Source organism: Myotis daubentonii, chromosome 3 (assembly GCF_963259705.1).
Source record: "Myotis daubentonii chromosome 3, mMyoDau2.1, whole genome shotgun sequence".
Lineage (NCBI taxonomy): Eukaryota > Metazoa > Chordata > Mammalia > Chiroptera > Vespertilionidae > Myotis > Myotis daubentonii.
In genome coordinates, this window is record NC_081842.1 from 206,912,538 (window position 1) to 206,938,525 (window position 25,988).

The following is a 25,988-nucleotide window of genomic DNA, read 5'->3' on the forward strand; positions in this document are numbered from 1 at the left end:
ACCCAGCATCTAAGGACAAAACAACCCTCCCACTCAGGGCTCCCAGTCCCTTCTGTCTCTGAAGGCCTCTGTGGCCCCCCAAAGTCCTCGAGGTCCCTTGGAGCTGGAGAGGCCATAGGGCAGCGATGGTGAACCTTTTGAGCTCGGCGTGTCAGCATTTTGAAAAACCCTAACTTAACTCTGGTGCCGTGTCACATATAGAAATGTTTTGATATTTGCAACCATAGTAAAACAAAGACTTATAGTTTTGATATTTATTTTATATATTTCAATGCCATTTAACAAAGAAAAATCAACCAAAAAAATGAGTTCGCGTGTCACCTCTGACACGCGTGTCATAGGTTCGCCATCACTGCCATAGAGAGACATTCCTCATCTTAACGGACACAGCCTGTCTTTCTGGGAGGCTGGAGGAACTGCACATTCCTCCTGAAATAATCGTCCTGGAGCTATTTCCAGAGGCTCTTAGCGCCTGTCCAGAAATGGCCAGTGATCTCGATGCCTGGGTACCGTCAGGACAAATGGTACAGAGGCCCAGCCCCCAGCCCAGAGCAGAACCAGGCCCGGCTGAGGCCCCGCAAAGGAACAGTTGACACCACTGCCCTGGTTCCCTGAGTCCCCCAGTGTACCTCTTCATCCTCGGGGTGGGGGGGTGGGGGTGGCGGGAAGGTAGGGGCGCTGATCCTCCCTCTCAGCTCCCTGTTTCAGTGACTATAACGCCCCCCCCCCCCACCTGCCTGGGTGCAAAAAGCCCTTCCCTCTCAATGATTGTGGGCGGGGAGCCCGTATGCAGAGCTTTCTGTGTAAAAGTGCTTTGTAATCTTGGATCTCATCATTAGAATACATCCGATAAACCCAAATTGCCTGTACTCTTCAAAAATGCCAATGTCGTAAGACACAAAGAAAGACTGAGGGACTTCCAGGTGGAAGGAAACCAGGGACCTGAGAGCTAAGGGCAAGGCCTGGTCCTGACTCGGATCCTGGATGAAACGCTGGAGGAAGAGTTGCCATGAAGAACATCAGAGGGACGCGGACTGTATAGTAGACACTAGTACTGTGTCGATGTTAAATGCCCTGTGTTTTGTAGTCGCTGTGTGGATATGTAAGAAAAGATTCTTCTTCTCCCAGCGTGTGTGTAGGGGATACATGCTGAAGTATTCAAGGGTAAAGATATTATTGTCTGCAACTTCCTCTTAAAATAATAATGAATTGGGGGGGAGGTATAGTGACAAATGTGTTAATAATTAGTGGATGAAAAAATAATTAGTGGGTTTAGATCAGTGGTTCTCAACCTTCCTAATGCCGCGACCCTTTAATACAGTTCCTCATGTTGTGGTGACCCCCAACCATAAAATTATTTTTGTTGCTACTTCATCACTGTAATTTTGCTACTGTTATGAATCGTCATGTAAATATCTGATATGCAGGATGTATTTTCATTGTTACAAATTGAACGTAATGAAAGCATAGTGATTAATCACAAAAACAATATGTAATTATATATGTGTTTTCCGATGGTCTTAGGCGACCCCTGTGAAAGGGTCGTTCGACTCCCCAGAGGGTAGCGACCCACAGATTGAGAACCGCTGGTTTAGATAGAAACTATATGGGAGTTCTTGTCTTACAAGTTTTCAGTAACTGGAAATCTTTAAAAATAAAAAGTAAACCTGTATTTTCAATATTTAGGGAAGGAAATGATGGAGGGAGGCTTTCCTTGGCAAATACACTAAGAACTCAAAAGGGGGATTTTGCTTATTTTTTCAGCGAACATGTACGGGGTGACACCAGGTTGTGGAGGGTGTGAGGAAGAGGCGAGAAGGGAGGAAAGAAGGTGCTGTTATGCCCAGGAATGGGTCATTCAAAGGGATTAGCACTCTAGCGCCTCTGGAGAAATGTTTACTGACCCGATGAGAAAAGAGAAGTCATTGATGCTGACCACAGCCAATGGGAGTTACAGTAGACCCGGCATAGGACTTCCTGACTCGCAGCATAATTAAACACTTAGAAAAACAACAAGGAATGCTGGAAAACGTCCATCCCAGCCCCGTTTTAAAAATAGGGTCCATCTGTCTTGGAAGGCTTGAAGTGGCCTGGCCTTGAGGCAGGGGCCTGACCAGGATGGCCCCAGGAGGCCCCTCCCAGCGCTAGGATTCCGTGATTCTATGACATGGCCAGCAGTCTGTATGAGGGTGACCTCCGCAGACACCAAGGAGAGGGCCAAGTCATCTACCTCCTAAAGACAGAGTGAGAGTGGGAGAGGGTCTTTTGGCAGATGGGGCCCAGCCAGCCAGGAAGGGAAGGGCGGGGCCCTGTGGGGGGTCAGCCCTCAGTTACCTCCTATTTTTCCAGAGGAGGAAATGAGGGTGGGGTTGGACCAGAGAGGGCAGAGGCAGATCTGGACATTCCACTTGATTCAGACCCAAAGGACAAGGGCAGCTGATGGGCTATGGGCTGGGAGGGGGGCTGGCAGCTGTTTTCTGGGTGGGACAGGTTCAAATACAGCTCTGTCCTTGCTAAGCTGAAGCGGAAAATTAGCATCAAGCTGGCATTACTCGGGGAGAGAAATCAGAGCCTTCCTTCTGGTGGGGGCAGTACTGGGGAACTCAGCGACAATGGGAACAGGGAGGCCCAGGAACAGGAGTGGGGGTTAAATGGACAGGGCATCTCTTTGGCCTGGTCAGGGCTTAGTCCCTGTGTAGTGCCTACTTTTGAAGCAGGAGGAGTAGGCGTCCCAATACTCACCCCCTTCTTGTGGGGTGGGTGAGGAGACCCCTACCGTTAGAGAGGATCAAGGCCAAATACCCTGCGAGGTTCCGATTTCACAAGTCCAACCTGATTAGTAGGCTTGTCACACCCCCTGCCCCCCCACCATCTGGGCTTCACATACAGCTCCATTCTTAGTTATGGGTAGCAAGTGCCCCCCTGCCTCTGGTTCTCCCCTTCGTGCCCTCATCCAGGCAGGCAGAGCAGATGTGGTGAGACTTCGTCCTAAGTAGACTGTGAGGGAGGCCAAAGTCACCTGGACAACATAGCGTCGTCTTCCAGGGGTCATCAGACCTGGGCCCACCCCTGACAAGCTGTGCGATCTGAAGCCGAGTCCCATCATTTCTCTGAGCCTCAGTTTCCTCATCAGTCATCTAGGAATAGAATAGCAACTACCACCTTGATTTGTAGTAAGAATTCCGTGCAAGAGACAAGCAAGATCCAGGCTCAGAGATAGCGCATCTAGGACTGTGTTGCTTCTAAGACACATTTTTTTAGTATCAGAGTCCATTGTGTAGTTGTTGATTAGCGAGTTGATATTGTCTCGTAAGAAAGCCTGTCCCAGTGCTTGGAAATTCACCATGAGATTCAGTGCTGGGCCTCTGTGGCTTAAAGGGCAAATAGGAATTTCAGAATGTGGGCTCGAGCTAAAAGAAGAGAGAGGCTCCCCCACTCTTTCTAGGGGTCTTCTGGCTCCGTCATTTTCAGGATCTTGCCTTCCTACCCATCTCTTGCCCTTCTCTTTGTGCTTTCTGAGTACTGGGGTGTCTGTTTTTCAGTTTGAAAATCCCTGGGCCTAGGAGGAAGATGGGGAGAAGGAGAAGGGTGGTGTGTTGGCTCCGTGAAGGCCGATGGAACACCTGGAGAGAAATCCAGGAGGGAGGTGGCAGGGAGCCGAGGAAGGCTGACCTCACTCTTCTCACCAGACCCAGGTAACCAGCTTCAAGGTGAGCTCACAGCAACTCAGTGCCACGGAGTTCTCTCCTCCCAGCAGGCCAATGTCTGGGCGCCGGGTGAGATATCCCAACACTCACAGCCGCTTGAACCATCCCAAGAATGTGTCCTTTCAAATCCCGACTCCAGGCTGGTTCCAATGCCCTGAGGCAAGACCTAACAGCCTCAAACGTCCTCACACCCCAAGGGGCTTGGGGTGCAGCAGCGGCATCAACCCTTCGGAACAGTCCGACAGCCCCAGCTCCCCTAAACTTCCAGTGAGGAGAATCTGCATGGGCCGGCCCTACACCTCCAAGTTCGTAGAGACAGGCCACCCGGGGAACCGCCCCAAGGTGGCCAAAAAGCCCTGTTACCGAGACAGCCCCCACTGTCTGCTCTGCACCGATGGTCGCTTGGACCGCTCCAGTCCCACCTTCCTGGACCAACTCATCAGAGGCATCAACTACCTCGACAGGGCCACCAACTGCTCCACAGTACTGAACCTGCCACAGCTCGCAGTCAGCTACCTGGAACATGCGGCCAACTCCTACCTGGGTCACCCAGACCACTCCTCCCCCCGAGGGTACTCCAACCCCAGCACCAGCATGATGCCAGCCACCAAGGGTGTCAATGCTTTGCAGTATGTGGATGATGCCGTCAACACAAGTTGCTCACATCAGTTTCGTAGCCAGAACCCCCCTCCGGTACCGCCACAGAGACCAGAGATAAAGTTGCCTGAGCTCCGTTTGTTTGGCAACAAGCTTTTTTCTTTAGGTCGCCTGCCCAAGCTCTGGGATGAAATCCGCTCGGACTGGAATGCCTCTCTCGAACCCACCTCCAAACCCTGTAGCTGGTGGTGATATTGACACCAACCATGAAATGGACACACGTCCATCAGTCTGCAGTTGTGCAAAATAAATTGTCTGTGGCAAAATGCTCCTTCCAAGGCTCCATTGAGGGAAATGGCCAGTTAGATTGGGGATTATAAACTGGAGGACTTATGGGGCGGGCAGTTAAAAGTTAATGGGTGCGCCCAGCTGGTGTGGCTCAGTGTTGAGCATGGACCCATGACCCACTAATGGTTCTCTGTCATCGTTGATGTTTCTTTCTTTTTTTTTTTTTCCCCTTAATCCTCACTTGAGGATATTTTTCCATTGATTTTTAAAGAGCTTGGAAGAGAGAGGGAAAGGCAGAGAGAAATATCAATGTGAGAGAAACATATCAATTAGTTGCCTCCTGCACATGCCCTGACCAGAGCTTGGGCCGGGAGGAGCCTGCAATTAAGGTACATGCCCTTGACTAGGAATCGAACCTGGGACCCTTCAGTCCGCAGGCTGACACTCTATCCACTTAGCCAAACTGGCTAGAGCATCATTGATATTTCTTTTTTTAAAAAAATAGATTTTTAATGATTTTAGAGAGGGAGAGAGAGATAGAAACATCAATGATGAGAAAGAATCATTGATATGCTGCCTCTTGCATGCCCCTTACTGGGGATCGAGCCCACAACCCAGGCATGTGCCCTTGAAAAGACTCGAACTCAGGACCCTTCAGTCCACAGGCTGACGCTCTATCCACTGAGCCAAACCAGCTAGGGCCATCATTGATATTTCTATCTCTCTCCCCTTCTCTCTTTCTCTCTCTGAAATCAATAAAAAAGTATTAAAAAAATTAATGAGTGAATTGGGCTGGATAGTGGAGACTGTATCTGAGTGGAGAGGGAATACCTGGACAAAACCCAGGTCTCAAATGGGTTGTTGCGTTTTCAAGAAAAGCCAGGAATCTGAGTTTAATATGTTAGCAACGAATTTAAACAACGTCAGCCCAGCTGGTGTGGCTCATGGTTGAGTGTCGACCCATGAACCAGGAGGTCATGGTTTGATTCCCGGTCAGGGAACACGCCCAAGGTTGCGGTACTTGATCCCCAGTGTGGGATGTGCAAGGAGGCAGCCAATCAATGATGTTTCTTTCTCGTCAATGTTTCTATTTCTCTACCCCTCTCCCTTCTTCTCTCTCTAAAAATCAGTTAAAACATACTTTTTAAAAAAAGTCATAAGGGTCTGTGAGATGAACAAAAATACGTGTTGGCCGAGTGGGAAACCCACAGGTCTCAGTTAGGAACCTCTGGGTTTTGTCTTGCATGGACCACTGGGGAGGTTCCTAGCCTCCCTTACCCTTGGTTCCTGCATGTGAAGAAATAGATTGTTTATACCCAACCCCATCCAAACTCTTATTTTTCCAGGATTATTAACTTTAGCACAGCCCATGTGAGCAGAAGGGTAGAAGTGATGATGATGATGATGATGATAGCAAACCCTGTAGAGCCCTTACAGGCACTGTTCTAAGTGGGTTGTTGTTTTTTGTTGTTGTTCCAAGTGTTTCACACATATTTATGCTTCTAAAGATGTGGTTTTGGTGACCAGGGCCCAGGGTGGATGCAGAGAAAAGTTTACAACGCCCAGTGTGAGACGTGTTGGAACAGGCAACCTGGGATAGTGGCAGGTGGGAGGATGGCCCTTCCTGGGAAATCTCTGGAAAGAATGGTTCTGTCCAAACCAGGTGAGGGTTGGAGGGTCAGAATAGGTACTCCCACATTTCTTGCTGGGAATATCTGAGAGAGTGTCCCCTGGGCCACTGAAGGCTCCAAACTTTCAGACTCAACAGGCCCCACACGGCACCCAGGTATCTACCATCCTGCTGATGAGGGACTCTGGAGCCTGGGATTCCAACCTAGTTCTGCCACTCACCTGCCCAGAGACCGAGGTTTCATCCTTTCCCCTCTCTATGCCTCTGTTTCCTCTTCTATAACATGAATGGGGTAATTTGATGATCTCTATGGGCTCCAGGACTCATATTTTTGCATTTCTCCTGGTCCCAACGGAGGCCTAGAGCCTCCTGAGCTGAGAATTGATACTGTACCCCACCCCCACCCAAGAACTCAAGCCTCCTAAGTCCTGAGTTATCTTCCCAGGCTGTCCAGGGGCTATTTCAGGCTTCAGGGCTCATTTTTGTGTGGCTCTGAACTCCAGACCCAGCCAGATCCTTCTTGCTAGAACTCCCCTTGGAAATATGAGGGCAATAATGCAGTATGGAATGGGGTTGACCTTGAAATAACCCGAAGGTCTACAAGGCTCCATGGCTCTTGGAGGAGGTGGCCTAGCCCTATGGCCAAGCAGAGAAGGCAGCAAGCCTGAATATCTCTACCATGAGATTGCTGAGGTGGTCCTAGGATAGAAAGACGGAAGGGGGCACTGAACCCCCACCCCAGCCCATTGACTTCACCCCCGCTTCTACTCCATCTCTGAAGGACAAGGGTGATCCTTCCTGGGTTCAAAGCCCAGCAGCTTCTTTCTCTGTCTCTGGCATCTCTTACCTTCCCAGGAAGAAGACTTTGGCCTTTGTCTGAGGGGTCCTCAGCCCTCCAGTGACTTATTCCCCAGGTATAAAGTCACAGGAATATAGCTGGTTAGAATCCATTTTGGCCCAGCTCAAGAGGTAGTTCAAGAGTGTCCTGAAGCCCTAGCTCAGTTGGTTAGAGTGTCATCGTGTCATCCCAATACTCTAAGGTTGCAGGTTCAATCCCCATCAGGGCATATACAAGAAACAACCAATGAATGCACAAACAAGTGAAACAACAAATCAATCTCTCTCTCTCTCTCTCTCTCTCTCTCTCTCTCTCTCTCTCTCCTTTCCCCTCTCTCTAAAATCAACCAATAAATAAAAAAAAAAAATAGTGCCCTGATTCCTAAACCCAATCTGGCCCCTCAAACCCATCTCCTTCCTGCTTTAAGCCCATATTTGCAAGAGTCATCCTGACTCCTAAGGATGCCTACCTCAAAAATGGTCCAATTTCCCCTAATCAGAGTGTAAGACCCTTGTCTAAGACACTGTTCTTGAGGTCTCCAGTATCTAGCCCAGTTCTGGCTCGCAATAGGGGCTCAATTATATTGATATGAATTAAAGGGCCTTATGCCCAGCATGTGCTCAGTAATGGTAACTACTATGATATTAAAAGTAATTACACTACCTTGCACACTGTGCACTTTCAATAACTGATAATGATGACAGTCAACATTTATTAAGCTCTTAACTATACCCCAGGCATTAAGTGCCTCATATGCATTAACTCATTTAAGCCTCATACAATCCTTTAAGTAAAGTACTATTGTCCCTATTGTACAGATGAGGAAACTGAAGCACAGAGAGATCAGGTATAAATGATGTGCTAAAGATGGTTACAGTGCATAGAACACAGCAGCTCTTCAAAAAATGGTTGTGCAGAGTAGGTGCTCAATAATAATTATCTTTAGGATTACAACATTTTGGAAGCAGAAGGTGCTCCACAAATGCATACTGTGGGTGCCCAATGAATGGTAGATGTCATTATAGAGCCCAGTGCATAGTAGGTGCTCAACTGAAATTTGACCATTGGTTGGGGATTCGATTGTACCCTAAAGGGACAGGATCTCTGTGCATGGCTCAAACTTCTCAGGATATATACTCATGGCTCACAAATCTGTTCAACCAGTCACTCTGCCCAAGTCCAGAGAAAATAAGGCTCTTAGTTAGAGAAGGCCTTCTGCCTCATGTGGCCATGCGGAGGCCACAGGAAGTCCCTGTATCCACCGGTCAAACCATGCATCTGCAGGGTCCATGTAAACAGGAAGCAGCAGGCAGGCTGCAGAACAATGTCACGGCCTACTGTGCTGTCTATCTTGTGTACAGAATGGCCTAGGTGTCCCCACGGCAGAGTGTGGCCGGGGAAAGTCCTTCATTATTAAGTGCCAGGCATGCTGCCAAGGCCTGAATCATAGGCTCCCGGCCCTCAGCCTCCCTGTTAGGCTCGGTGTCAGTGCCCCATTTTGCAGAGGGGGAAACTGAGGCTCAGAGAGAGAAAGTAACATGCCTGAGCTCCTGCAGCTGAAAAGTATTAGAGCTGGGATTCCAACCCAGGCCTCTGACCCTCAGCCAATGCCCTTTCTAGTCAAACCGCTAGGGTTTTTTTCTTAGTATTTATTGAATGGATTTTAAAAGAAAGAGGGGTAAATCTTGGCCTCTAAAACATGCAATAAATTAGACAAAGGAAGGACTGTATTTAAGTCCAGGGGTTTGGGCTGCCCCCAACACCAGTCTTCTGAGCAGGGCCGTGCTAACCTGGGACAACATGCTCTTATAGGAAATAGTAAGCAAAGGGAGAAATTTCCTCAAGGATCATCTGTTGTCTCAGTTGCTCAATCCACTGGTCCCTGCATCATTTGGTAACATTGGGTATAAGGGCATGATATTAGAATTATTTTTGTGTATTTAAAATAATCGAATGCAGCGGTTCTCAACCTGTGGGTCGCAACCCCTTTGGGGGTCGGACGACCCTTTCACAGGGGTCACCTAAGACCGTCGGAAAACACATATATAATTACATATTGTTTTTGTGATTAATCACTATGCTTTAATTGTGTTCAATTTGTAACAATGAAATTGGGGGTCACCACAACATGAGGAACTGTATGAAAGGGTAGCGGCCTTAGGAAGGTTGAGAACCACTGATCTAATGTGACTCCTTTCAAACAGATCATTTGATAGCACTATTCTAAGATACTAGAAATTAAATGAAGCTTTTTGTATGACTAAGGTGCATGTTTGAGAGACACATTCTATTCCTGACCCTTTACTCCACCCTAATCCTTCTTATCCTGAACCTTAGCCTTAGGGCCCTCGCCTCCCGCCCTCTCCCCCATCCCCTCTCACCCCCATTCCTGAGGCCCATTTTATCCCTTACTGTCTTCTCTGCCTACACGACTGCCCCTGCTTGCTCCCCAAAAGAAACGTAATACTAGGAATGGGGCACACCCTCTCCTCAATTGCATTCACACTGCCCTCTTTTAGGCTGAAATCTCAGGAAAAGGAGAGAGCCTCAGACATGTGCTGTGCCTGAGCTGGTAGCACCATTTTTGGCAAACTTTCTTTACGGCTTCCTAAGCTCCTCCCAGCAGGGCAGGAATTTCTTGTGAACAATTGAACAAAGCCGGAGGGAGAAGGCACAGGACATTCCAAAAGGATTTCTCTCAAGCTCCAAAAGACAACATGTGGAAACACTGCCGAAGGTTCATAGCCTAGTAAAGAAAAGCATGAAAGGAATGGAAAGTCGGCCCGGTAGGAAGGGCGGTCAGGCTGGAGGAACAAGGCGCCGAGGTCAGGAGGTCTGGGTGGAAGGGGTGCCTCTACCACTCATGACTCTGCCAAGGTCACTTCACCTCCTTGTCCTCAGATTTGTGGTCCTTAAAAACGGAAGGAGCTGGGAAAGTAAACACATGGATGCATGCATACCTGGCCATAGCAATGCTGTCTGAACCACAATGACCTGGAAACAGCCATCCGACAATCAGATAGGGTTAATGAACAACAGTATGTCGATGAGGCACAACACTAAATAATTATTAGAAGTACTATGTGCAAACTCAATATGAGTGCTGTTCAAAGTAGATGGCCTGTAAATTGCTAACGGTTACCATCTGAAATAAAGAGCTTGTACCATGCCCGGCTGGCATGGCTCAGTGGTTGAGCACCGAACTATGAAGCAGGAGGTCACAATTCGATTCCCAGTCAGGGCACATGCCCATGTTGCGGGCTCGATCCCCAGTGTGGGGTGTGCAGGAGGCAGCCCATCAATGGTTCTCATCATTGATATTTTGCTCCCTCTCCCTTCCTCTCTGAAATCAATAAAAATATATTTAAAAAGAAAAGAAGAAAAAGAGCTTGTATCAGAATGTGTCTAGGTGCTGCTTCCCAAATGGACCAAGTATTGCAAGAAAAAAGGTGTTAGCTTAAGCTAAACAGAGTGCTTACTGATATGGTTGGTTTCTACTCTGAACAAGCTTCTTATCTCGTCTCAGACTGGTACTAAGCAGTTTGAGGACTGGCACTGATCCACAGAACCATTTGTAAGTGGCCTTGGTCTTTACTGACACACAGAATGGCGTTAATGAAAAGAATGTTAAGCAGAAAAAGCAAAACATGAACTCATATGCATATGGGGATCACATGGGGTGAAATGCACATGTGTACAATGACAAAGGAAGGGAAATGAACATTTTTGGAGCTCCAATGACAGGTCCTGCACAGAAGTCTTCTATGGCGGAAGCAGGGGCGTGTGGGCAGGAATGTGAGTGGGTATGTGGAGACCATGAGAATTCCAGCCTGGCTGGAGGGGAGCCATGGGGGTGGGGGAGCATGAGTGACAAATTCAAATTATAGAAACCATTTAGGTCTTTCAGGAGCTGGCTCTGGGGCAGTATGTGCAAAGTGTGTTATGAGAAACACTAATCTTGTGAAATGTTACAAGGTTTTTCCATAAAAACAAGGGAGGTCCCTATCTTGAGTATGTTGAAGAATGCAGCATTAACAGCTGGGCCCGGCTGGTGTGGCTCAGTGGCTGAGTGTCCACCCATGAACCAAAAGGTCACCAATTCAATTTCTGGTCAGGCAACCGATCAATGTTTCTCTCTCATTGATGCTTTTATATCTCTACTAGAGGCCTGGTGCACAAAATTTGTGCAGGGGGATGGGGTCCCTCAGCCCACCCTGCATGCTTTTGCAATCCGGGACCCCTTGGGGGATGTCCAACTGCCAATTGGGCCTAAACTGGCAGTCGGACATCACTTTTGCAATCCGGGACCACTGGCTTCTAACTGCTCACCTGCCTGCCTGCCTGATTGCCTAACTGCTTGCCTGCCTGCCTGATTGCCCCTAACTGCTTGCCTGCCTGCCTGCCTGATTGCTCTTAACTGCTCGCCTGCCTACCTGATCACCCCGAACCACTCTGCATGCCTGCCTGATCGCCCCTAACTGCCTCTGCCTTGACCCCACCACCGCGGCTTCATCTGGAAGGACATCCGGAATGGCTTCCGGAAGGTCGTTCAGCTGTCTGGTCTAATTAGCATATTATGCTTTTATTATTATAGATCCCTCTCCCTCTCTCTCTCAAAATCAATTAAAAAAAACCACAGCTGGATGGGTGACTGCACTGGAGGTCTGCTCAGAAACTTTCCTGTGTTGGTGTTTCTTGAGATGGCCCAAGTGTGGGAAAGAGCGGGGAATCCCCAATCTTCTTGACTAGGGAATCCCTTTCCCAAGGAGCATCTCAGAGAGCAGGTGATCCATGAGGCACAGTATGGGGACCCAGCCCCTGGGCCTGGGATCTACAGCAGGAGCTCTGCAAGAAGGTGATTGATGAGGGATGGTGTGGAGATAGGAGGGATCAGAGGGCCAAATCCAAAACGATTTTCAAGAGTCTCACTTCTGCCTGTGCAGAGCTGAGCGTAACCCGAGGCAGGGTGGGGTGGGGAGCAGAATTGGGAATGGGTTCTGGAGGCAGTCAGTCATGCACGTGAATCCTGGCTCTACCCCACACTGACTGTGTGAACTAGGCAGGCCATTGCATCCCCTGGACCTCAGTTTCCTTGTTTGATAAAGGGAAGTAATAACATGCACTCACTTGTCTATAATGCCGTGACTGTGGTAGTGAAAAAAAATGAGATTCAATGTTGGTCAAGGAAGGGAGTTTATCTCTGCCCCAAGTATAAACCAGAAGGGGGACATTGGTGCCTTACGACATGCTTGCTTTAACTTGTTCTTTTACTCAAGTAACATTATTCACTCAAGTGCCAACTCCATGCCAGACACTGTGTTCTTCACAGGGGATATAGTTGGGACCAAGATAGAAACAAGACAATTGTGCCTTCGTTATGCCTCCTAATGTTAGATGATCTTCCCAATGATTGCTATTGTCAAAAATGGTAAGAGAGAGAGAGAAGGGTGGGGGGTTGTTGGAAAGTATAGCAGGGACATGATCTAGCCAGGGAGGTCAGGGAAGGCTTCTATGGTGCCATGAAGTTTGATCTGGATTCTAAGGGTAGGCACTCAAGAGAAACAGCAAGTGCAAAGACCATGCTGGGGGAGGGATGTGGCTGGAGAAATGGGCAGGACTGTATCTTGCCAGGCCCTGAGGGTCCTCTCTCTGTCCAAGGGAACTTAAAAAAAAAAAGTTTTTATTGATTTCAGAGAAGAAGGGAGAGGGAGAGAGGGACAGAAGCATCAATGATGAGAGAGAATCCTTGATGGGCTGCCTCCTGCATGCCTGCCTCCCACTGGGGACCCAGCCTGAAACCAGGGCAGGTGCTCTGACTGGGAATTGAACCGTGATCTCCTAGTCCCTGGGCTGATGCTTAACCACTGAGCCACAGTGGCTGGGCTGTCCGAGGGAACTTTTACCACCTGCTTAGAGCTATGTCCTCCCTCCACTTTCTCCTCTTTGCCACATCATCTCTTTCCTTTCCTCCATCTCCACTCCCTCTCAATATCAATGTCCTATTCCACATTCTCACCCAATAACATATCTGTACCATGCTAGCACCTGTTTTCCTACACAGGCATTGGAACCCTGTGCAAAATAGATGTTTACTTCCATTATTGAATGAGTGCAGGGCCACTGCTAGTCCATACAGTGTCTCTGCTCATATTCGCAAAAGGTACCCCCTCTAAGCAGATAGAGTTCACAACAGGGCCCACTTGGCTGCAGACCCTTGTGCAGTGGACCACCTCCTTAACTGTCCCCTGCAGCCCTGAACGAACGAACGAATGAATAAATAAAATGTGAAATGAGTGAGAAGGTCTGAGGCAGAGAGAAGAATTGGAGTGGGAGTGCAAGCCAGGAGAAGTTGAGTCCTGTCGACTTGGGAGCAGGTGACTCACAGACGCTGGCTACTGGTTCCAGAAGGCCCCCGACTCCTGTTTTCTCAGAAGCCATAGTGTTTGGCTGCTCGTGCCTGTCCAAACTCTTGTAGCCTCTCCTTATCTAAGGAACCTTGTGCAAGACTCGAGTTGTTTCTTTTCCAAAGAGTGTAAGGAGCACTGGGAGTTATGAGTACGTACAGTGCAATTACAGGCGCCTCGCAGGCTCAGCGAAGCCTGAAGGCCCAGCCCCTGCTCCTCTTCTGAGCCATATGAGGAGAAAGCCAGGCCCTAAACAAAGCAACTTGAGAACATTTACTAAAGATATCAAGGACTGCAAAATAAAACAGAGCCGGCCAAGTCCCTTAGTGGGGAGAGGATGCAGAATAAATAGGTGGATGACCAGTTCTCAGGGCGGGTGGAGTCACCCTGGAAGGCTTTCTAGACAGGCCGCATTTTCCTGCTCTCCGCCCGCTCCTGCCGGCTGCCGTCAGCTTTACCACCTCTCTCCCCAACCTCCTTTCGGAAGCAAGGCTTAGAGCTTGGGTTTTCGTCTTGACCAAACTTTTACAAAGGGTTACTTGTTCCCCTTTTCCCTTTGCTCATGAGCAAATCATCCAAGAAGCCAAAGTTCTGGGACGTAAAGGGCCTGAGGTAGGGGATAGTAGACACTGAGGCAGCTCACAAAATGCGATTTGTCACGGATGCTGACCTCCACAGACAGGCAAGGCCTTGGAAAAAACCCTGCCACCAGAGCTGGCCACCCGCCAACTCTGAAGTCAGTGGAGTTTTATAGCCTTCCTCATCAGACAGGGAGTTCTCAGGCACAAGGCTGCAGTCCTCCATCGCACTGGAGATCCTGGGGGCGGGGGTTGCCTCTGGCCTTCAGACTGGGATTAACACATTGGGTGCAGAAGCTGCTCCTCCATCAGACAGGAGCCCCTTCCCGCCATCTGAGGGCAGAGTTGTGTCTCCCTCTTCAGATTCGGAACTCACCCAGAAACAGAAATAAGAGAAATAGCCACCACTTATTTAGTAATTACTAGGTGCCTGAAACGGTTCTTTTTTTTTTTTTTTTAATATATATTTTATTGATTTTTTTACAGAGAGGAAGGGAGAGGGATAGAGAGCCAGAGACATCGATGAGAGAGAAACATCGATCAGCTGCCTCCTGCACATCTCCCACTGGGGATGTGCCCGCAACCCAGGTACATGCCCTTGACCGGAACCGAACCCGCGACCCTTCAGTCCGCAGGCTGATGCTCTATCCACCGAGCCAAACCGGCCAGGGCTGAAACGGTTCTTTTTAAAATATATATGAATTCATTTTAACTCTCAGAACAACACTATGAGGCAGGTCTTAGCATTAGTCTCCTTTTCTTGCTGATGAGATGGAGATACACGGAGAGGTTGAATAATTTGTCCAAGGTTGCACAGCACGGTGGTGGAGGCAGGATTCTCCATCGCACTGAAAACAACATGAAAACAGGGACAATATCCTTCCTCTTCCCTCCATCAGATTAGGAGTTCATCAAGGGTTAAGATCTGGTGTCCCTCTGCTGTCCATCCCTATCTCCCTGTCTGGATCAGAAACAGACCTTGCCCTGGCCTTAGTGGTTCAGTTGATTGGAGTCTCTCTCTCTCCCTGTCTCTCTCTCCCACCCTCCTCTTTCTTAAAAAAAAAATTAAAAAATCTTATTTAGTGCTGTGCCTGGCATCTGGGTTGGGCACAGGGAGTTGGCCGAAACATTGTGGATGAATTTCTGTTCCTTACAGCTCTGAGCTGGTCCCCCAGAAATATGCCCCACAGGGTGGAGAACCCCATCTTTTAGAGATGGGACACCTATCTGGGATGGAGGCCAGGATGCTAGTGTGTTCTCGGTCCCCCAGGTGCCTGGATAGGAGGCCCCAGAGTGCCCGGGAGACTGCAGGCTGCTATCACAGGGAACACACCTTCCTCCGCAGCCAGGCCTGGTGCCACCCTGTCAGCTAGGCATTTCCTTCTGTCCACAGCTCACCTCACTCCTGGCTGCAAACCCAGCCGCGAGTCTCTGGAACCTAGCAACTCTCGAGGAAACAATGGAAACTTCAGTTTTTCTTCTCCTCCCTCTATCATTACTCAAAAGGTTTTCCTCTCAGCTACACACACGTCAATTTTCTCTCCACCCATCAGCCTGGCTGTCCTGGAAATTTTCAGGCAGAAAGGAGCCCTGTGCGTGGGCGGGAGGGCGGCCTGGTGGCGGGGCCATGTGTGCCCAGACTGGGTCTGTGTCAGACGTGGATCCTCAGGGACTGTGATTTACCGCCCAGCAGCTGTGATCGGGGCTCTGGCAGGGTCTGTCCGTGTCTGGGCCTGGATGTGTGCGTGGGGTGTCTCTGTCGCAGGGGCTGTGATTTATGTGAATCAAAGTTGGTCTGTGAGTGATGGATATGGAAAATGGCATGTGTCGGGGCAGTTCAGGGTTGAGTGCCTGCTACTGTAGGTCACTGTGGTTAGTGTGTGAGAAAATGTAACAAGTAAAGGCCAACCTGCATGTGAGAAAATTGTCGGCCGAAACCGGTTTGGCTCAGTGGATAGAGCGTCGGCCTGCGGACTGAAAGGTCCCAGGTTCGATTCCGGTCAAGGGCATGTACCTGGGTTGTGGGCATATCCCCAGTAGGAGATGTGCAGGAGGCAGCTGATCGATGTTTCTCTCTCATCATATTTCTAACTCTCTATCTCTCTCCCTTCCTCTCTGTAAAAAATCAATAAAATATAAAAAAAAAAAAGAAAAGAAAATTGTCGGCCTGTGTGTGTGAACTGTCGGCGCTTGTGAGGAATTTGTGTGCGAAAAGATGTCTATGTGAGTCTGTGTAAAAATGTGAATATGAGTGTGCCAGCTGTGCCCACTGTGTCACCTGCAGAGGTGAGAGTTTTGAGGAGATACCGTATTCTTTTTCATCCGTGAAGACTGTTAGTGTATGAAAGTTGGTACAAGAGGGCAAATGTGCCGAGTGCGCACCGGGAGCAGATGAAAGTGCTGGTGCGTGGCACTTGTGAGTGTGAAAGTGTCCTGTGAGCGACAGCTGGCGCGAGTGCGTGTGCACGTGCTCAGGTGCCCGTGTCAAAAGTGCGTGTGTGCACGCGTGGCATTCTGGAGCGTCCTCGAGAGCGGCCCGCGGGGGGTCCCGCTGCTGGAGCGTGGAGAGGTGTAGGGGGTTTTACGTCTGGCAGTCCGAGGGGGCGCGCGGAGCGGCGTGCGCGTGGAGGGAGGCCCCGGCCCCCGTCCCATCTTTACTCCAGGCCGGGTTTGGCGGGGAGCCCGGCTGGGCCGCGGCCCGCGGAGGGGGCTGGGGGCCAGACAAAGGCCCAGTTGGCTGCGCTGCTGGCTCCGAGGAGCGGCGCCCGTGGTCCGGGGGCGGGGTCTCGCGTCCCGGCGGGGCGGTCCGTGGGCGGGGCCAGGTTCGGGGGCGGGGCTGGCGGCCTCGGGGGCGGGGCAGGGCGGGGCGGGCGGCGGGTGCGGGAGGGGTGGGGGTGGCGGGGGCGGGAGCGGGCCGCGCTGTCCCGAGGACTCGGCAGGCCGGCGAGCGGGCGGCTGCGGGAGGACGCCGAGCGTGCGAGTGAGCGGAGCGGAGCGGGCCATGGGGCGGCGGGCGGCGGGCGCGCTGCTGCTGGCGCTGCTGCTGCACGGGCGGCTGCTCGCGGTGAGTGTGCGGGCGGGGGGGCGCGGGCGCCCGGGCCCTGCTCGCCGTGCCCGCCAACTTGGCGGGGGCGCCGACCCTGCGCTGTTGGAACTCTGGTTCCGGACGCGGCGCCCGTCGGGGACCCCCGGGTCGGCCCAGGCGGGTCGGCAGCGACCGGCGCCCCCTCCCGCGTGGGGCTGTCCGGAGGGCCGCCCAGGGAACCCTGTGGGGCCGGGGGCGGAGCCTCCCGCGTGGGAGCCCGTGGGTCGCCCAGCCACGTTGTCGAGTCTCCGAGTGGCGCTGGGCTCGGCTCGGCCTTCCATTCCCGGGGACCAAGCTGAGAAACTTTTGAGCAGGGTGGGAACTTGGCTGGGCAGGGGAGGGCACCCCTTTCTTTCTGTGCCAACTGGGAAAAGGGGCCCTCGGGGCGATGCAGATCCTCGCAGCCCCCCGGGAACTTCACCACGCGCCCGTGCCCTTGGGGAGCTGGTAACCAGGCAGGCGCAAGGAAAGAGCCATTCAGGACACACCTGAGACTGTGACCCCGCCGGACCCAGAGCCCTGCGCTCGGGACTCCGGAATCAATCCCCGCTCTTCACTGAGTGTGACCTAGAGCCAGCGAGCGAAGCTCTCGGAGACCAGCCCTCATGCCTAAGGGACATAAGATGTGTGGCCCCCCGAGCGCATGTGTAGGACCGGGTGGAATGCCCAGGAAAGTGCCTGAGCTGGGCCTGCTAAGTGGTGGACGTTCCGTGGATCTGCTTCTTCAGCTTTCCTTCCCCCAGGTCTCCAAGGTGCGGGATGGGGAGGGGGCTGCCCCTACAGCCCAGTCCCCTGCTCGGAGCTGGGATGGAGGAAAAGAGAACACTTGGCCAGGAGAGGCTGTGAGGACCTGAATGAACTCCAGGAGGGTGGGGTGGGGTCAATGGGCAGGGAGCTGGTGGCAGAAGTAGGTGGGGGCACATCTGGGGAGCTGGGCCTGCCCTGCGGAGCCACAGAACCACACCCACCCTTTTTGAGGTGGTCCAATTCGGTCCCTGCCCCTGCCTCCATGTTCTCAGAGCCAAGAGAGGGATTCTTCTAAGCTGGCCAGTGTTTACCCAGTGACTGACTCCCTATCCTTGCCTTGCCTTGCCAGCTTCCTCTCACCTCTGGCCTCCTGAGTCACTTGTTACCTCCCACCCAGGCCTGACCCCTCTCACCTCTCATGCCCCACCCACTCATCACCTCTCCTACCCCCCCCCCCCACCCCAATCTGGGCAGCTTCCTTAATCCTTTTTCTCAGCCTCTCCATATTCAGCAGAGCCTATCCAGTTGCCTCCCAGTCTTGACCTGAACATGCAGCTCCCAACACTGGTTTTCACTTTTCCAAAAAGGAGGCACCAACCTAGCACATAGGCTGTCTGCCTTTTTTTTTAAAATCCTCTCCTAAGGATATTTTTCCATTGAGAAAGTGGAAGAGAGAGGGAAAGACAGAGAGAAACATTGATGTGTTTACATCGATTGGTTGGGCCTCCTGCACGCGCCTCAACCAGAGACAGGGCCAGGGAGAAGCCTGCAACCTAGGTAGGTGCCATTGACCGGAATCGCACCCGGCACCCTTCCATCCACAGGCCGGCCCTCTATCTACTGAGGCAAACTGGCTAGGGCCTGTCTGCCTTTTTTGACTCTCCCCCAGCTTTGCCTCCCAATGAGGGGCTCCTGGATGCCTGGGTTCTACTGTGGCAGGAGTGGGGAGGGGGTGGAGTTGTTTGCTGTGTTCTGGAGTAATTTCCACAGAAATTCCCGGATTGTAGCCAGTCATCTCATTCACTTGTTCATTCAACACATCTTCATTGAGCAGCATCCCATGACAATCAACAGGTGTTCAGGGTTCATTCATTCTCATTGGGCAGATACTGGCCAAGCACCTATTGCAGTGATGGCGAACCTATGACACATGTGTCAGAGGTGACACGCGAACTCATTTTTTGGGTTGATTTTTCTTTGTTAAATGGCATTTAAATATATAAAATAAATATCAAAAATATAAGTCTCCGTTTTACTATGGTTGCACATATCAAGAAATTTCTATATGTGACACGGCACCAGAGTTAAGTTAGGGTTTTTCAAAATGCTGACAGGCCAAGCTCAAAAGGTTCGCCATCACTGACCTATTGTGTACCAGTGCACCTGGCACGGCGCTAGGGGCTGGGGTTTTGGGGTGAGCAAGATCAGGCCCTGTCTGTGCTTTCCCAGAACTGAGATCAGAAAATAGGCAGCTCCGGGCCTGTGATTATAGAGTCTCCTCACAACCACATCAAGGTCTTCCCTGTCCCACCCCAGGCTCATGGTGGAGGCCTGGAAAGAGCTTGGCCTCTGGACTCGAGTTTGAATCCAGCTCTGCCATTTTCCAGCTCTGTGACCTGGGGCAAGTTTTCCTCTCTGAGCCCTAGTTTTCAAATCTGTAAAATAGGAGTAAGGAGTTTGTTGTAAGTTTTAAATGATATCAGGTTCCCTTCCTAGCCAGGGCCCCAGCATGCCTTGGGCTCCTCCTTGCCCGCCTTGGGCTCCTCCTTGCCCACTTGCCCTTGGTCTCTTCTACCCTTCAGTTCACATCCATAAGCCAGCAGTGAGTGGGTGAGAGGAGGATGTGAGAGGAGGATGAGATGGTCGTTAGGGAGCTCAAGATCTCAGCAGGGGCAGGAGACAGAGGAGACGGTGGTCTGTGATTAAGTGTGGGGGTAATTTCAGTGGCGGTGCGGAGGCTTGCTGGGGCAGGGGGCCAGGTCTGGGTGACTCAGGGCCTGCTGACCCCTTTTCTTCCTGCTGGGGCCTTAGCCCTTCCTTTCTTGGGGCCCGCCCTGCCAGGAGATAGGAGTCTTGAGGAGGCCACAGTGATTACAGTGTTTTCCAGAGCCGAGGAGGGAAGTCGCTGAGATACCTGTTTCCTGCCTCAACTGGGTTTCCTCGCTGGGGAGGTTGTGGGCTGGCCGGAAATGGAGGAGCCTCCTTCCCTCAGGGGCGTCTTACTTCAGTCCTCCTCTTGACATAGCTGGCGGCCCTGCCCAACCCCTTTTGCCCCCCTTGTTCTAGATCTGCTGCTGGGAGCGGGTTGAGCCCTGGCGATTTCCATAGGGAGGGCTGCAGGTCAGTCCATAGAGGGAGGTGGAGGCTGAATGGAACAGAGATGGACCCCTTCCCCCCATGCCCTAGGCCAAGCTCCCTGTGAATGCGAGACTTGGCCCCCACCAGACTTGGCCCAGGCCTGTTCTCAGGCTGAGTGCAGGCAAGTTGGGATCTGTGGGTCTGAGGCCTGGCCTGGGAGATGGGTGGAAGGAAGGTGGCAGAAGGTGACTGGGTTCAGGGCTTGGAGTGGTGAGAAGGGAGGTCTTGGGGTGCAAGGCCTGATGATGACAAAGTAATGTGGACAGTCCACATTTATCAAATGCCCACTGTCTGCTAGGCACCAAGTTTCTCAGCAGGTCCTTATACTGGTATGTTCCCCTGCTCACAACCTCTCCTGACTCTCCCTGTTGCTTACAGTCAGACCCAAGCCCTGGAGGCCCTATGAGATCTGGCCTCTCCCTCTGCCTCTCGAATCTCTCCTCCTGCCAACTTTCCCCTCATTTGCTCAGTCCAGCTACACTGGTCTTTGTTTCTTTTTCTTTTTTTTTTATCCTCACCTGAGGATATTTTTCCATTGATTTTTAGAGAGTAGAAGAGAGAGGGAAAGACAGAAATATCCACGTGAGAGAAACACATTGATTGGTTGCCTCCTGCACGCATCCCTACCAGGGTCCGGACTGGGGAGGAGCTTGCATCCGAGGTATGTGCCCTTGACCGGAATTGAACCCGGGACCGTTCTGTCTACAGGCTGATGCTCTTGGTCTTTGCTTCTTGAACACACTCCCACCTTAGGGCCTCTGCATCTGCTGTTCCTTCTGCCTAGAATGTGTGCCCAGAGAATATTTGTGTGACCCTCTGCCTCACCTCCTTCAGGTCCTCAGCTACTCTGCTACTCTGCCTGTCGTTTGCTGTCCCCTTGTACTGCCTTATTTATTTATTTATTTTGTCACCATCCGACATGTATCTGTGTACTTGTTTCCCCCTACTCCCATTTAGGCTTCATGAGAGCAGGACCTTCTGTATTTTTGCTCCCTGCTGCTTTATATTTAGCACCTGCAGGCAGTAAGTGCTCAGGAAATACAGCTGTTGAATGCATTAAGCTATAGCTACCAGGACAGTCCGCTTTCTCTAGGCCAGCGGTTCTCAACCTGTGGGTCGCGACCCCTTTGGGGGTCGAACGACCCTTTCACAGGGGTCGTCTAAGACCATCAGAAAACACATATATAACTACATATTGTTTTTGTGATTAATCACTATGCTTTAATTATGTTCAATTTGTAACAATGAAAATACGTCCTGCATATCAGATATTTACGTGACGATTCATAACAGTAGCAACATTACAGTTAGGAAGTAGCCACGAAAATAATTTTATGGTTGGGGGTCACCACAACATGAGGAACTGTATTAGAGGGTCGCGGCATTAGGAAGGTTGAGAACCACTGCTCTAAGCAGAGGAAATTGAGGCACAGAGAGGTTACTTGCTCAGTGACTCCCACACATATGCAGTGGTCCCACGAGTCAGACTTTGAAGCCAGACAAAGCTCTCCTCACTGCTCTGCTGCTTTCCCACTTGCTTGTAGCAGGCAGGCTTGTAGCAGGCAGGCAGTAGATGTTGATGAAACTGCTGTCACTCGGGTTGATAAAAGAAAGAACTCGGGTCTAAGTAGTGCAGCGGCTACCTCAGGCAGGAATAGCGAGCGGGTCTGGCTTTGGGATAAGAGGCACTAGGGATGAGTGTGCTGCAGGGTCCCCAGGGCCTGCCTGCGCTGGAACCTAGAAATACTAAACTCTAGGGCAGTTGTTTGTGGGATTATCTGTTCTTTTATGGGTTTGTTAGCTACTTAATTTCCTCATTAAATATTCCCTGAGATCCTATAGACCAGCCGTGGGCAAACTACGGCCCGCGGGCCGGATCCGGCCCGTTCGGCTGTTCTATCCGGCCCGCGGAGCCGAAAGAGCGGAGGGTTCTCTTGCTCTCCCCTCCGCTCCTTCACCAGCAGCAATGTTAACATGTATTAGTTCACACAAACACTCCATCCATGCTTTTGTTCTGGCCCTTCGGTCCAGTTTAAGAACCCATTGTGGCCCTCGAGTCAAAAAGTTTGCCCACCCCTGCTATAGACAGTTGAATTAATCTAGGGATTTTAAGACCAGAGCAGGCCAGGCCCAGCCCTACCCTATGTGGGAAGCGAGGGGGAAAAATGGCTAGCTGCCCTGCGCAGAGCCCTCACTGGGCTCCCCTGGGGGCTCGAGGTTTAGGGTGAGTCTGCACAGGCTTCAGGGCTTTCTGGCCTTGGGCAAGATTCTCAGAAGGGAGGGTAGGAGGGGCTGCCCAAAATGTGGAAAGATCTGCAGTGATGATTCAGAGGCCACTTGGAGGCCAGACATGTGGGTTCTGGACCCTCAGACCATTTGGAGCATGCGGGAAGGACTCCAGCCCTGGCCTGTTGCCCCCCTCCCCAGCCCATCTCAGCTAAGAGGCGGCAGGCTGGTGAAGGAGGGGGTGAATGTGACCCATCCTCCAGCAGCTTCCCAAAGACCTTGTGAGCCCCCTGCACCCTCCTCCCAGGGCCCACCCTGGCCTTCCCCACATCTCAGTCCTGCCAGGAAGGGGGAGGTTGGGCTGAGGGTCTTGCTGGAATGTTGCCTCAACCTGGGCCTTGGCCTCTTGGGCCCTGCTGCCCTCTCCTGCTCCCAGGGCCTGGCTGGGGCTTGCTGGCTACCCCAGTGCCCAGAGCTGGCTGACTGAAACCCAGAAGAATGTGTGGAACTTGCTTCGCGGGGAGCCGCCAGCCTCACTGCCCAGCCTGGTGGCGTCGGCCATGTCAATAGCGGCCTTGAGAGGGGAGTGGCTGGTGGCTGCTGGGGGTGTCTGGGCCAGGGGCACCATCATGAAAGCCCTGGGAACAAGGCGGCTCTTTGAGTCCAGGGAATGTGGGGACTTCAAGTCTCAGCCGCCCCCAGAACTCACCCTCCCTCCTTTCCCTCATGGCTGCCCATGCCATGGTTGTAGGGACCTCAGAGCATCCCCAGGGGCATGCGTGGTATCCCTGAGATGTCCTTAGGACCACCTCCCAGCTACCTACCGGGCCCTTTCCCCTGCGGCATGAGGAGGGTGCCCCATTCTGGATTTTAGGGGGGCATCTGGAGCACAAAGCTTATAGTGTGCACTGAGCGAATGAATGGACCCATGATGTGACTAAATATTCTGCAGACGGAATCCCCAACAGGTATGTGTTAGACTTAAAAGTCATTTAACAAATATTTTTGAGCATCTTCTATCAACCTTGTTCTAGGTGCTGAAGTTACAGCAGAGAACAAAAAAGGCAAATTTCCTCCCCTCGTTTAACTTGCATTATAGCTAGTGCAGGAAGACAGACAATAAATAAAAGTGCCAGAAAAAATAAAGCAGGGGAGAGGATAGAGAGCGATCGAGCGGTCAGGAAATCCTCTGATAAGGTGGCATTTACACAGACGCGTCTGAAGGAAGTGAGGGTGTGAGCCCTGCAGATATCTCGGGAAAGGGCACTCCAGGAAGAGGGCACAGCTAAGGCAAAGGCCCAGAGGTGGGCTTAGCGTGTTTGTGGGAAGCAGGGAGGCTCACATGGCTGGAATAGCATGAGTGAAGAGGAGCATGGTTGATGTGGCCAGAGGATTGGCAAGGGAAGATGGGCAGAGCCTTGGCCATGGGAAGGACTTTGGATTTGCTTCTTTGTGAGATGAGAGATCACTTGATTTGCTGTGTGGAGAAGACAGGGAGGGTCAAAGGCAAAAGCAAGGAGGCTGTGACTCAGGCCAGAGACAATGGAAGCTGTACCAGGGAGATAGAGGTGGGAAGAAGTAGTTGAATCCTGAAGATATTGTGAAGGTAGGGCCAACAGGGTTTGCTAAGGGATGGGGTGTGACAGATAGACAGGAGTCAGGGGTGTCTCCGCAGCCTTCCAGCTTGAGCATCCAGGAGGATGGAGCTCTCACTAACTGAGATGGGAAAACTCCAGGAGATGCAGACTAGGGAGGAAGGTGCTGAATGGCAGGTGATGGAGGGGATGGCATGGGGGTGGGGCAGTGTTGGACTGACACCTGGAACACGGGGGACAAGTCTGAGTGCCCACCTTGCTGCCTTTCACTTACTTGTGCCGTTTCCCTGGGCACTGTGGTTGAGGGAAAGGTGTAGGCTCAGAGAGCTCTGACTTCAAGTCTTGGCTCAGCCCCAACTGGCTGTGTGACTGTGGGCAAGTCGCTTCCTCTCTCTGAGCCTCAGGTCAGAAATGAGGATCATGATGCTTATTTCCCAAGTGAATACGAGACCAAGTGGATGGACCTGGCTCAGTGTCTGGAATGTTATAGGTGTTTGACAATTGATGGCTCTTCTATTAGTCTTATTCTGCCCAGGGCAAGGCCAGAGTAGTATATGACTCAGAGTTCACAGTGCCCAGCATGGCACAGTTTCTTCTGATTAAGATTGCTGCCATCGGTCATCTTTTGACCCAGGCCCTGCTCTGGGCTTGTGGAATGAATGACCGAGGGAAGGGATCATTCCTGCTCTTTCTGTTTCTCTTCCGAAGTCTGAGAGCCCTGGATGTGACTACATCTGATCTGTCACTGCCCCCCCTTCCCCCACTGAGGCCGCAGCTGCAGGACAGAGTCCACCCTTCCACCCTGATTGCTCCTTCCTGGAGGGGGAGAGGGAGGGGCACACCCCAGGGTGGGGCCTGGGAAAGTCTGGGGCCTATGGACCTGTTGTCCCCTTCCCAGATGTGTGCAGTTGGTGGGCTCTGAGCAATAAGAGGCGTGGCCTAGAGGCTCCCATGGGTGCAGAAAGGATGTTCATGCATCTTAAGGGGAGCGGCCGAGGGAGGCTTCCTGGGACTCCATCCCAGTCCCATTCTCCCGCAGGCCCTGAACCGGAGGAGGCAGGACCTTGCCCAGGGAGCCCTGGGAAAACCTGTAGCAGTTTCTCATTTTCGAGTGTTGATGAGGCCTCGCAGCTCTAAATCTGGTCCCCAGGGGCTCTCAGAGAAACAGCAAGACTAAAGTTTACAGTGACCTCTCCCCCCACGCTGTGCCTTGGACTTGGGCTGCTGCATGGATCACATCCAGGTGTTTCATTTTTTAACATTTGGCATCTTTCCCCACCTTTTCCCCAGTGCCAATTTGTGGGGTTAGGGAAGCAGCCTGGGATTGGGCAAGGGGAGGACTTCAGAGGCGGCCTCGGGTGACCCCACAGATGCTTCTCCTGGGCTGGGGTGGGAATTCCCAGCTGCCTCTGGCCCCTTCCCAGCCCACCTCCAGGTCCACTTCTTCCTTTCCCGCCTCCCAGTGCTCCCCACAAGGAGTCGGCTCTGGCCCCATCTCCTGGTCCTGGCCTCCCCTCCTTACTCCAGCTGACTCATCCCTCTCTTTGTTTGGCGTTTCCAGTTTTCAAATAGTTGGGAACTGGGATCATGCCTCTTCTTGGATCCCTCACTGGGCTGGATGGATTGAAATTCTGGCCTCAAAATCCTAGCCCCAGTGGCTTCTACCACTTAACAACGCTTCTCCCTCTCCTGCCATTTGCTTTCCTGTGTGCACAGGAAGAATAGAGATGAGGGTCTGCTCGCTAGTGACCTGTCACCGGCTCATCAGCCGATGCTCTGGGAACATTTCACACTATGCCTTTTCTTGATTAGACTGCCATTCTCTCTTAAGCCAAGCCTCTCGAGGGGCTCTCTCTGGGCATTATGGAATATGATCCTCCCAGCAATCTTTTGAGGTTGGCACAATAACCTCCATTTTGTAGAGGGTGAAACTGA

At 51.6% G+C, this 25,988-nt stretch overlaps 1 protein-coding gene across 9 annotated transcripts in view; it reads left to right on the forward strand.

Moving 5' to 3' along the window:
* The first annotated feature begins 16,945 nt into the window (after positions 1-16,945).
* The window catches only part of HSPG2 (heparan sulfate proteoglycan 2), a 100,794-nt gene continuing 91,751 nt past the window's right edge, over positions 16,946-25,988 (forward strand). For 6 of the 9 annotated variants that reach the window (XM_059690888.1, XM_059690890.1, XM_059690892.1 and 3 more), the window contains exon 1: positions 16,948-17,106. In XM_059690888.1, coding sequence (XP_059546871.1) covers positions 17,044-17,106 — 63 coding nt within the window. In that variant the 5' untranslated portion in view covers positions 16,948-17,043. Of the gene's footprint in view, positions 17,107-25,988 lie in introns of all 9 variants that reach the window. The other 3 variants (XM_059690893.1, XM_059690895.1, XM_059690894.1) reach the window with 2 other exon arrangements.